This window comes from Podarcis raffonei, chromosome 3, assembly GCF_027172205.1.
Source record: "Podarcis raffonei isolate rPodRaf1 chromosome 3, rPodRaf1.pri, whole genome shotgun sequence".
Classification (NCBI taxonomy): Eukaryota; Metazoa; Chordata; class Lepidosauria; order Squamata; family Lacertidae; genus Podarcis; species Podarcis raffonei.
Window position 1 is genome coordinate 84,183,702 of NC_070604.1, and position 12,317 is coordinate 84,196,018.

Consider the following 12,317-nt stretch of genomic DNA (forward strand, 5'->3'; position numbering starts at 1 on the left):
CCGAAGACTATGAGTAAGTTCCCTTTTCTTATAATGGCAACAGGTTATTACTTAAAGAGGACCTTTATTTGCTTTTATATAATTCGATATGATACACAATCACATATATACATGCGCCATTTATTAGATTTATAAATGTTTATAAGGTTTAAATCTAACTGGCATGCATTCTGGAAGAGAAACAATATTCCTTAACCCAATAAGTGAGTCAGCAGGTAATATTTATCCTTGAGAGGATTAATCAGGCCTAAACTAGTCATTATGTTGCTACCATGTTTCTACAATGATTAGTCTAAAAAATTAATCTCCACATATCTTTTAACAATCACAATCTTACTTTTTTGCTGGAGATGTTTTCTGTAAATTCCACATTTTTAATGTATGGTCTTCGGATGCCGTAATTAACACAGGTTCAACTGGATGGAAAGCAAGACCTCTTATTCCATCAAAATGACTCCTTAAGGTGAATTTGGGGTTCCAGGTCTTCCTCAGTGCATCTTTATTGTTTGCTATCTGTGGTAATAAAAACAAAAGCTTCAGTTTAGCCAATGTGAGGCGGGGAACTATCAAAACAGATGGTATTTTATTTTCCTGCTATCAAATGCAGAGTTTGGACTATGTGGCAGAAAAAGTAACAAGAAAAAATAGAGATGCAACTGTTTTTTCCTATTAAAGTTAACCCTCCAGTCATTAAAGTCAACAACAACAAAAAACCGTCAAGAGCTACACGACCTGTATTTCTTCATTCTAACAGTGTTGCCTGCAAAACAGCGTGAGATGGAACCTTGAGGGGACAAGCATTCTCTTTTAAGAAATACACAGCATGCCTTATGAATAGTTGGCAGCTGTATCAATAAACTTCAAGCTCTGCCCCTCATTTTCCTCTTCCCCCCTTTTCATCAATTTCTCTTTGCTCTGAATTATTACGCTTGCCTCCCCTTTTCCATAAAAGCCTGCATATATTCTTGGATGTCTGCATACTTTCTGCCCTCCTCCCTACTATTTCATCCACACAAGAGGTGGCTTCTTTAAATATCTGCAAAAATAGCTTCATTCTTATTCCTTCTTTAAAACATGCTTTCACCGTTTATTTCATATATATATTCCACTTTTTCATCCCAAGTAGCTTGCAAAATGGAAAGATACAATCCGAAATCACTACATTAAAATACCAGATGAAAACTGTACAGCATGGAACAGCAAAATACAATGCAATCATTAATCAATAATGAACAGCTGGCAAAATAAGTCTGAACACTGCTCCTGAAAAAGCCCTGTCTCAAGGCAACACCAATGCTAGTGAGATAGAAAGGAAGGCCTCGGCTGATGACTCCAACAAGTTGATAAATTCATATGGAAAGTAACCCATTCAGTGCCTCTGAAAAGCTTTTGGAAGTGTATGCAATAAATGGTCAGCAATAAATCATTTATCTTGGCCATGCATTAGAAAGAGCAGCCACTTCCAATTTTAAGATAACTACTGCCACATCAGAGCATTGTCCTGTAAAAGAACATCCTCTACTTAAGGCAGCTTTGGGTAGTTCAGGGATCAGCACAGCATAGACATCATTTGTAGGACTGTAAGCAGATTATACTTATGAGAATCGATTGCAAAAGAGATAAATGGCAGAGCATCCTTGTGAATGCAAGCTTTCATATTCTTGCATGTTTGCACGTTTTATTAATCTTACATGTTAAATTATGATTTTTCCAAACTACGCATTGTACAGGAACACAACATTCCAGAAGTCTGGTCACCAAAGGAACCATACTATTAGGTCTGGCACCTAGGATAGAGAAAGAACATTCTCCCTCCCACTGCAAAGCGAAGGAACATGGCTGCATTCAAATGGTTGAGCTGCAGAGGTCAGAATTGCCTATAGATGGCACTGCAGCCACTCCAGCCATGTTGCTTCCAAGAGTCTTTGCAAAGAGGTAGGAGATGCCCTATTGTTGCCACAGTGCTGCTCAACCATTTCACCAATGGAAGGGTTTCGGAAGAAAATCAGGAAAAAAGGTGGGGAGGAAGAGGGAATGAAAAAGCAGAGGAGGAAGCAGAGATCATGGAAGCGACAGAGGGAGCGGAGAAGGCTGTAGCAGCCTGTGAGCCAGACTTTTGGGCTTATTGTGACTTTCAGAGCATCATGCAGCACTCCTACCTTAAGGAAATGTCCTTGTAACAATCCTATAAGGTAGATCAAAAGGACCATAGCTCAGTGGTAAAGCACATGCTTTCCATAGAGAAGGTCCAAGCCTCAGCATCTCCATATAGGGCTGGGAAAGACTCTGGTCCAAAACCCTGGAGAGCCTCTGCCAGTCAGTGTAGACAGACTGGGCTAGATGGAACAACGACTCATTATAAGGCAGCTTCTTCCTATTTTCCTATCACAATTTTTACCTGTTGAAAAATAGAGGCAACAGTGACAAACTAGCACTTACATCGTATGTCAGAGAATCTGCCTCGTTGGCTACTGTTAGGCCTGCTAGTTCCCCAAGACCCAGCTCGTTTTCAAGGGCCTCGTCTGCTCCCATAATGAAAGACTTTCCGGATGAAGGAGGGAATGTTAAAGCTTCCACTGAAAGAGAAGAAATGAAAGTTAAGTACTCCATATAATCAGAAGCTTGGCATAAGCAGTTCAATTGAAATTCAGTAGAGTAAGCTCTTTACAAAACAAAGTGAAATTAACATGCGCAAATCAGCACCAGCAGAATCCAATTTTTGCCAGAAATAAAGTTCTTAAATATACATACCTCGGAAGCTGGTTTCTTCAGAATTGTTCAAAACAATTAAGCACTAAAAAAGGAAATACTGTTTGGCTGATGGCACTAATATTTGTGCAAGAGACTTCCAGGGCCTATTGGTTCATTACAAAGGAAAACGGTGGTCTGGATTTGACTCTTGCATGCCCACCCCTCTCCCACCCAATTCCTTCAAGTGTTTTGTAGTTCTAGGGAAGGATATATATTTTAATTGTATTGTTTTTGAATTTACTTATTTGCCACCCTCGGCCCCTTTGAAGGAAGGCAAGGAGTAAAAAATTAATACATACATAAATAAATAAATAAGGTGAGAAGTAATTTAGATATTATTTTTTTAAAGAATACTGAAACAAAACAAAACCACAACCGACATTCATTTTTTGTTAATGGAAATTAGTAACTCAAGAGAAACAAGAACCCAACTAAAGATTTTTCTTAGCAGAGCTTTTTCAGTGGTGGCTCACCTTGTATGGTACACCCTCTACAGTTTGCTTAGATGTCTATTATTATTATTATTATTATTATTATTATTACTACTACTACTACTACTACTACAACAACAAACTGTATGTACAAAAGTTGAACTATTTGAAAATATTTGTATCAAATATAAAGCCAATTTAAATCTTCATATCAATGTTGTACAAGAGCTAATACTTGCTTTACATTTTTTGAGTTTTTATTTTGCTTACCTTTAAAGCCCTGAATGGTCTTGGCCCTGTATACCTGAAGGAGCCTCTCCACCCCCATCGTTCAGCCCACCCTGTGGAATGCCCTCCTTTCAGATGTCAAGGAGATGAGTAATTATATGACACTTTGGAAACATCTGAAGGCAGCCCTGTATGGTGAAGCTTTTTAAGGTGTAATGTTTTATTATGTTTTTATATATGCTGAAAGTCACCCAGAGTGGCTGGGGCAACCCAGTCAGATGGGCGGGGTACAAACAAATTATTATTATTATTATTATTATTATTATTAAACGATGGAATCCACTCCTACAAGAGGCAGGGGTGGCCCCTCTAATTCTGATGACTTGAAAAGATTAGACAAATTCATAGGGGGAAAGCTGATCAATGACTACTAGCCATAGAGGCCAAGTTCCACCACGCCCTCTGAATACCAGTTGCATCGCGGGTGGGATGAGTGCTGTGCTCAGGTTCTGTTTGTAAGCATCCTTTGGAGCATCTGGCTGGCCACTGTGGGACCAGAGTGCTGGACTAGATGGGCCTGATCCAAGTTCACTCTGATGTTTTCAGGTAGTCCCATTGATTCCAAAGGGAGAATGAAATATTCAGCCCAAAATTCAATGGGGCCAAAAAGGGGGTGGGTCACATTTGTATTTTCCTAAAAATAAAAAGATTGCATTCTGAATGCTAGGAAAATGCAACAAAGTAAAAACAGTACATGGCGGTGGCCGGGGGCGGGGGATCACCTGTAAAAGCCCTAAATCTTGCCGAAGGTTTGCCAAAACATTGAACACCCATTCAAAAATCGAAGGTAGCCTTCAGCCCAATTGTGTGAAGGTCAAAGCATTGCTGAGACTGAAAGCTCAGGACACCCAACTGAGCAATCATGGAAAAACTACCACCTAGGCCTTTCCAGCAGTGAACCCAACGTGGGATGGGGAAAAAATGTTCCAAGCAAAAGGAGATTTCCCCCTACTTCTCAAAGTGTTGCTAAGTAACATTTTGTCTTTCAAAGCATATATTTTAAGCATGTGGGCTGTTGATCGTTCAATGTTCTGCTACACTTGTTCCATGTAGTGTGCTACATCCACTTCTTAAAATGCAGCCAGCAGAAGCTGTTTTAATCAGACTAGTAGCCATTACATGACAAATACATATTTTCTATTTATAAATATGCCCAGACAGCAGTTTTAAACAGAGGAAGTTGGATCCAGTTCACGATTAGAGGTGGCTTTTCAATTGGCAACTGGGAGATTTCAGGGCCGGTACCTGGCAGCGTTCAAATTGGAGGCATTATTACCTCTGATGAAGAATCAGCTGCGACTTCTGCAACTGCAGCCTCTCCAAAAGTGTCATCCACAATAACTGAAATGGAAAGCCCCTAGGGGGACGTGCCGGTCTACACAAATGGTACCTTCATTTGAATGCTGGCCAGGAGATGCTCATCGAGCGTAAACTGCCCCTTAAACTTAGCAAGGTTAAGTTTAATATGAAATCAAAAGGGCTTTCTTGGAAGACATGTTAAAGAAAACCAATTATTTAGCTTGTTGACAGTGGAATGGTGATGTTTTTATATAAGCCAATGGGGAACTGTTTTCAGGTTTTCAGAACTTGCTTAATTTTTCCCTCCAATATCTATCAACTAGAGACTGCTGCAAAAGATAAGCACCTAGAATTAAAGTCGCCTGAATCCAGACATTTATTCTGAGCACCAAAACTTATGTAAGCTCACAGTCTTTCCACACAAAAATCTATTCCTGGCTGCTTGCTTCTCTTCACCCACCCACCCACCCGCCTTCCTTTTTTTCTTCTAATATACTCCTTGCCTCCAATTTTCTTCATTCTAGCAGCATAATTTAAGACGGACATTTTGTTGCCATTGTGGAAGACAGGAGTGCCTGGCGTGCTCTGCTCCATGGGGTCACGAAGTGTCGGACACAGCTAAACGAGAACACTAGTCAGAATCCTTGTCACTCTGCTTCAAATCACCCAGAGCTTCCAGTAGATCCAGATCTACCATTAATCCACTCCTGCTTTATGTATTGGTAAGGTACATTAAGAGTTGGTTCTGTAATTTGCCATGTGCTTGAAAAATACTAGCAAAGTTAAAATTTTCAGGACATAGTAGTCTTGCGATCTTATTTACTCATAAGAATTACCATGCAAAACAGCAGCTTTGCAAAACTGAAAGGAAGGAAGTTTGCTAGTATGTATACAAAGAAAGGATGGAGCATTTAATCAACTCTTAGTTGGAGTAACTGATTAAGAACATTTAATCAGCTAAAAAGATGCCCCCAAATGTTTGGACAACAGATTGGGGGAGATTTCTTTTTAAAGAGAAATGTATAGCATATGTATTTGTACAAATTCAAATAATTATACAAATAATTATAAAAACTACAGGTAGGAAGCTCCATCTTGTGATTTCCCCTTTGTTTTCACATAGGAAGGATTATTACTTCTTGTAAGGTTATGCTTGCTACAACATGCATCATCTAAAAATCATCTTTGCTTCAGAACACATATACAAAGCTGACAGAATAATAGGCAAAAGCTCAAATATCAACTAGTTCAGGTTCCTTTAATTCAGGAGTAGGGACCCTTTTTGGCCAAAAATGTCAGATTGTTATTTCCCCCAGCCATCAGACCTGTTGGGCCTGAATGTCACAATGATGTCAGGTGACTGCAGAGGCCTTCAGAAGCACCTTCCAAAGCCCTATTTTGCTAGCACCACTTGATCAACCCATCAAAGGTGCCTGCAAAACACCCATTCAATTTAGGGCCCTAAAGGGTGTAGTTTGGCCAAAACGGAGAGGTCTGGCAGGCTTGATTAGGCCTCGTTTTCTCAAGCAATAGCTCTAATGCACCCCTTACACACACAGCAGCCCTCACCTTCATCTGTTCTATTGATTTCTTGTTCAATAAGCCGTGAAGTACTGGATCTGGTGAGAGACATGGCTGACTGTTGTAATCCAGGCAGATCGTCAACATCTCTCAAGTTAGCAAGCATATCTTGTAGTTTTGACCTGTTGGGCCCTGGCCAAAAACAACAAAATGTGGGGGGAAAGTTTTGCAAACATTAATAAAAGTAGTGTTACTATTAACTAACATGTTGCACCAACAATAATGACAATGAGTGCTATTTATAGCAAAAGAAAAAGATGAACGTGAGTCAAATAATGATTCCTACTTCCACCAGTAACTAAATTTATGGCATGAAATGAAGTGCTTTAAGAAGGAAGTGATGAAAACTGAGCTTTTGCACACACACACTTCTGTTCACTGCATGGACTTGCTTGAGAAATGTAAAATGCATCCAAGTGACAGCAAATAAAACAAAAATTAATTTTATTTTTCCAAAGACTGTAACACTTGTGAGTTAAATTTTTTGCACAAGTTTTCAAACTTTCACAAAATTGTGCAGGACTGTGACCGTGCCACAATCTAAACAATGACAATTACTTTAAAAAAATTGAAAAACAAAAACAATCAAGCAAGAGTCGCTGGTTTTGTTCTCCCTGAAACTACATGTGGTGAAAACCCATGCCCTTCTCAAAACTTACCTGCATTTTGCTCCATCATTTTCCCACATCCCTGTTTTGACTGTTTTATATAGGACTGAGGCTGAAACATATCTTCGGTAGTTTTTCCTGTTGTAAGTTTAATTAAGAATGGGAAAATATCTTACCCACAGTCCATAACCGTTTTTCCTAATCTACTAAATAATATAACTATTTCTAGTCACCTTAAAGTGTATTCTAAGACAGGTCTGAACTTAGCACACTTCACAAGGACTTTTTACAGCAGCCTAGCAAAATCACAGCACTTTCCTCAAATTATTCAGTCCAAATCCTGCCATAATAATAACAACGATTTGTAACGACTGGTATTTGTTTCAGACAAACAATTCAGGATTTTGCAAGACTATAACAGAAGTGCTTGTCTGCAAATATACAAAATTCTATAGGTGTGCACATTCATTAAAGTTATATATGCTTTACAGCTGAACATTCATGCCCCTAGATTTCCACTTTTAACCTTTCTGTCACCAAATATAACTGATTTATCACAGTTACAAACTATTCTAGATTATGCATAACTGATGCATCTTCCAAGAGTGTTGGCCCTGAGCAGATGCTTAATTTCTGTAATGGCAAAACGCTACTTGATTTCATTTAATTAAGATTCATAACCAGTTATTTTTCATATCGGGAAAAGCTGGGAGAGGGGGAAGCAAATTCCATTCTTTCATCCATCACTCTTGTTTAAACATTTAGCTCTTTAGTTCAGAAAGAATAGTGGCAAGGTTTTAAAACCCAATTTGGTTATACACATAATAATTTCCAGTCAAAACAAATGCTTCATCTCAAATTTAAAAATCTATTTCTTTTCTGCTAGGTATGCCACTCTATTGAGCACCACTTTCATGCAGTCCTCTGTGTTTTAGTTTTATCTCATCCTGATCAATAGTTTGCTACTCAACAAATGAAACACATTCCACCAATCATGACCTGCTTGGCATTTGGCAGCCCCCACCTCAGTTCTTGTAGTCTCAGGTAGGGAGCAAAAAATAGTTTTAAAGTGAGAGCCTCTGGCAGACTACACTAGGGACTAACCTACACTGGTAGGTTATAACATTAAAAATGTGTTATAAAAATGTGACACCAGGGGGCGCTGCAGAGCTGCGAGTCGCCAGCAATGGAAAAATGGATTGAGTGATATATAACGTTATTTTTAATTAATGGTTTTACAGATCAATGTAGCTCCAGCCTATGTTGCTAGTGGGCTGGATTCAGCATGACAAGTTGCAGAGGCCCATGCTCTAATGCAAAGTGCCATAAACTCCTGTGGCCTATGCTACCTATGATATTCAGACCATGTATCTATCCATGTTCTATGCATGAGTCTCAACATTTAACAAGCTTGTAGCGAGTCCCAAATTCTGATATTTTTTTTGGGTGGCGAGGAATGAATGGAAAAGGGAAAAGCAATTTGCCAAACCTCACAATGGGGAATCTAGTAAAGAACTTGAATTACTAGATCTTGTAGCAATGACTAAGGCAAGAGCATATCCCCTCATACTACGGGGCAGCACCAATGAACAGGAGAATGAATACTCCTGAAGCAGGCCTTAGGATCAGTGGATAGGACTTCATTCGGCCAGAGTAAAGCCTGTCTCAGTCCCATTAGCTGAATTGGGTGGGCTGGCAGAAGCCTTAGGGTTTTAAAACAAAACAGAATGTGGCAGGCTGCCAGGAGATCTGGACATTGTCCCAGAAAAGTGGCTAATCCTTAAATGATGTTTTAGAGGAATACACTATGTACAGCACTTTGAAAGAATGGTTTGCAAGGTGACAGGGACAAGTTACTTGTGTTATTGCTGCTGAAGCATTTCTCCATAACCAAAAAACTTAATAAATAGGATTATCCACTTCCTTCTTTTCAATACTCAGATGTAGAATACAGGGAATCAATGAAGTGGTTATGCTTCAGTAGAGCACTCTCAAAAAATTCAAGGAGGGAGACCTGCATCTCCTCCTCTCCCTACAACATCTAGGGGAAATACAGGTAAATTGCCAGGTATCATATTTTAGAGTTTACCATAGTAAACAAGGCAGAAGAAATAGCTGATGTAAGGAGGACTTTCTCTCAGGTTTATAAATGCATGATGAATGAGTATTGCAATTTGAGCAACAAAATAGAGGAATATATTCATCCAGATTTCAGACTCTATCGTGCCTTTTGCCATTAGGCCCACAAGTAATCACCAAATATATTTTAAAACTACCAAAATTTGGTACTGTGATCCAATCATAATATCTTTTAGCTGAAAAATTATCTGTTCTATGATCTTAACAGTGCTAACACTACAAGGCTGCACAGACCAAAAGCCTCTGCAACATGCTGAAAGCTAGCATTTAGCAAAGTCCTCCCCAAGAATAATGGGGGAAACTAATACTGTAATTTTTAAATCAATTTTGCAAAGACTAACATTAAAAATTAAGCATCTTACATTTTTTTTGTTAATCTTGATTTCTGTGTGCATTTGTTCCATATAATTGCTACCCAAATTTTCAGAATACAACTGCTGTGTATGACATTTAAACCTAGGATTTCCATATTAAACATCCAAAAGGGTTGCATTGCACATTTTGAGCACACAGCTTCTACGTAATGGATTTATATTGTAAGAGATGTAACACAGAAAGGAAGTATGACACACAGGGCTAGAAATTAAACTTCAAATACTGATCCAATTGTTTGCCTGGTATAAAAATAGCACTCAACCAAATTAGGCGAAGTTTGATGAGGACTTACTGATATTATTAAAAGCCTGGTAAGATTCCACCTCCCCCCATTTCGAGCCCTGCATTCAAAATATGAGGATAGCATGACTTGCATGTAGCAAACATTACAAAGAAACAAGGGTAGAAATTAATTTGCTTTTATCTTTCACTTCTAGTTAAGGGTATGTCCAGACCAAAGATTCAGTTGTCTGCTTTTCTCATGAGCTGCTCTTTACAGGTTTGCACTACATACATCTCCTCTTCTTCTCCAGAACTATATTATTTCTTTTTTTAAAAAAACAGCAACTGCTAAATATATGCACTGTACACCCCACCCTATATACACACCCTAACTTCTCAGATGTGCTGGGGGGGTGCATGAGGTATTTCCACTGGATGGCAAAGTTTATAACTTCATACAAAGCTGTTTGCTTTGTTTGGAAGGAGTTGTCTCAGGGCTGCCAAAGGGAAATAAACAGTTGAACATATCGAGTGATGGGATCAGGTAGTCCAAAGGCCTGTGCATGGCAAGTAACTTTTTGCATACTATCAGAGCATTTTTCAGTCTCCCTCAGTTTCAAAAGCGTTTTGCCAGGTAGCATTGGGGAAGGCTGTTCAATAAAAGCAAATGCAAACCCAAATCCTTGGGTACATGGAAATAGCTGAATGGTTCTCCTGATCCAAGTTGCATTGCCCACTGTAAAAGACAGGGTGCGCGCACAGACTAAACTAACTTCAAAAATTAGATGGAATGATTAGCAATCATTTACTGAAGCATTAAGTTCTGCACAAAGATTCCCAGAAGTACAAACCAGGAGAGATCACACAATCAACTACAGCCTCTATGGTCTCTAAATCAAGCAAAAATTGGCTGGTTTGGACAAACCTTAACAAGAAGTGTTTTATGGTAGCCAAATATTAATATTTTAAAAGCATCCCCCCAATACTTTATCCAACTGGATAAAAGCAATGACCCCAACACCTCTGGATTTTAAGTATCATTAATTTCCACCCCTGGTAACTGTGAACAGGAAAGCAGTCAGGAGCAGCAAAGTAAAAGAGTAAGTAGTTTGAGGAAAACATTGAAAGAAAGATAGTATTGGTGAAGTGAAAAGAGGCAGGAATTTATGAATTTTAAGGTGCAATGTTTTCCACTTACTCTTCACCCCCTTTTTCCCCTTGCGCTCCTTTTTGTATTGTTCCTTCAGTTTGGTTATTACTCCCTGGTCCACATTCCAGGCTTCAGGCATGAGACACTGGTCTTCCTTTTCTAGACAAAGTAAAACAAATGAAACATCCTCTTTATGTCATTTATTTATTTGATACTGAAGAAGGCAGCAGCTGCTGATCTATAAGTAATTTATTTATTTTGCACTGAAGGCGGCAGAAGTTGCTGTTCTATACATTTGGGGTTTTTTTAAGGCAACAATAAACAGTGCTGCAGTTGAAGGCCAAACGGTATGTGCTTCTTTTCACATGTTCACCTTGTTCATATGGTGAGGAAGGGGGAATGCTGTTTAGCAGAGTAACAGGAGAAGAGCCCTGAACCCTTCCCCACTCAATGCCATGCCTTCCCTCAGTGTTGTTCCAGCTTCTTTTCTCTGTTCTCAGCTCACTGCTGTTATCAGAGTCAGAAATAGGATAAAAGCTGCTAGAGCAACTGATTGCAGACAGATAAGTGGGGAAAGAGTTCAGTGCTCCCCTCCCTGCACAGCTTGTACTGTTAAAAGTAAGATCCACCCACCCCTCTTCGCTTTATAAATGGACTGAGCCAAAATATGACTGCTGGCTCCACCACAGCTCAATTGAGCCTAAGTGCCATTCTATTTCACTTGTTCAGAAGTCTTCAAAAATGTAATTGGGGGTTGGTGTTAGCAATAGCCAGGTTCTGATCCCAACCCTTTATTCGTTCTGAGTGAAAATACTTCATTTTTAATGTAATTGGTGATTACTTCAAACATTCCCTCTTTCAGTCTTCACTGTCTATGTTACTTGAGTCTTTGAATACCCACTTACTGTTGACTGGGTTTCTCTTATGTTGCGCAACATAGATAAAAATAAATTACTAAAATTCTTTAGTAAGAAAATGGGCACACCACTGTATTAGATAGTAACAGAAACAGTAAATCTAGGCATTATTCTTCAATGTGGGCGTGTCTCCTATCAATAATGGTGTTCAAGAGCTGTAAGAATAACCTGGTCTCATTCATACAGTTCAAATTATGACATTTTACACCAGCTATAGATAGCAGAAGGCACACAACCCAGAGGTCCTGTGGTTCCACAAACCACACTTTACACCAAGACTGAATCTTAGGCTGCATCAAAATGACAAGCACCCCCCCCCAACTAGTGTAACATGAGAAAGCAAGTGGAATGAAGGTACTTTAAGCCCAGGGGTATCATCTAATAATAGGTTCATTTAATAACTGATTTGAAGACTGCCACATTACTGATCCTGCAAGTCAATTCAGAGTAGCAAAGTCTACCACAGGACTTGGCACATTTTCATACGCCATGCTGGTGTTGCATAAGCCAAGTGAGCATGCTTAACACTTGCAAAGGATTCCATCTGAAAGCACAC

At 39.2% G+C, this 12,317-nt stretch overlaps 1 protein-coding gene across 3 annotated transcripts in view; it reads right to left on the reverse strand.

Annotated features, from left to right (window-relative positions):
• STRN (striatin) overlaps positions 1 to 12,317 on the reverse strand; it is a 48,262-nt gene that overhangs the window by 9,995 nt on the left and 25,950 nt on the right. The window contains exons 8-12 of one of the 3 annotated variants that reach the window (XM_053382797.1): positions 10,893 to 11,003; positions 7,010 to 7,096; positions 6,339 to 6,482; positions 2,440 to 2,576; positions 338 to 513 (exon numbers count right to left, since the gene is read on the reverse strand). In XM_053382797.1, the coding sequence (XP_053238772.1) occupies positions 338 to 513; positions 2,440 to 2,576; positions 6,339 to 6,482; positions 7,010 to 7,096; positions 10,893 to 11,003 (655 nt within the window). The remainder of the gene's footprint in view (positions 1 to 337; positions 514 to 2,439; positions 2,577 to 6,338; positions 6,483 to 7,009; positions 7,097 to 10,892; positions 11,004 to 12,317) is intronic. The other 2 variants (XM_053382798.1, XM_053382799.1) reach the window with 2 other exon arrangements.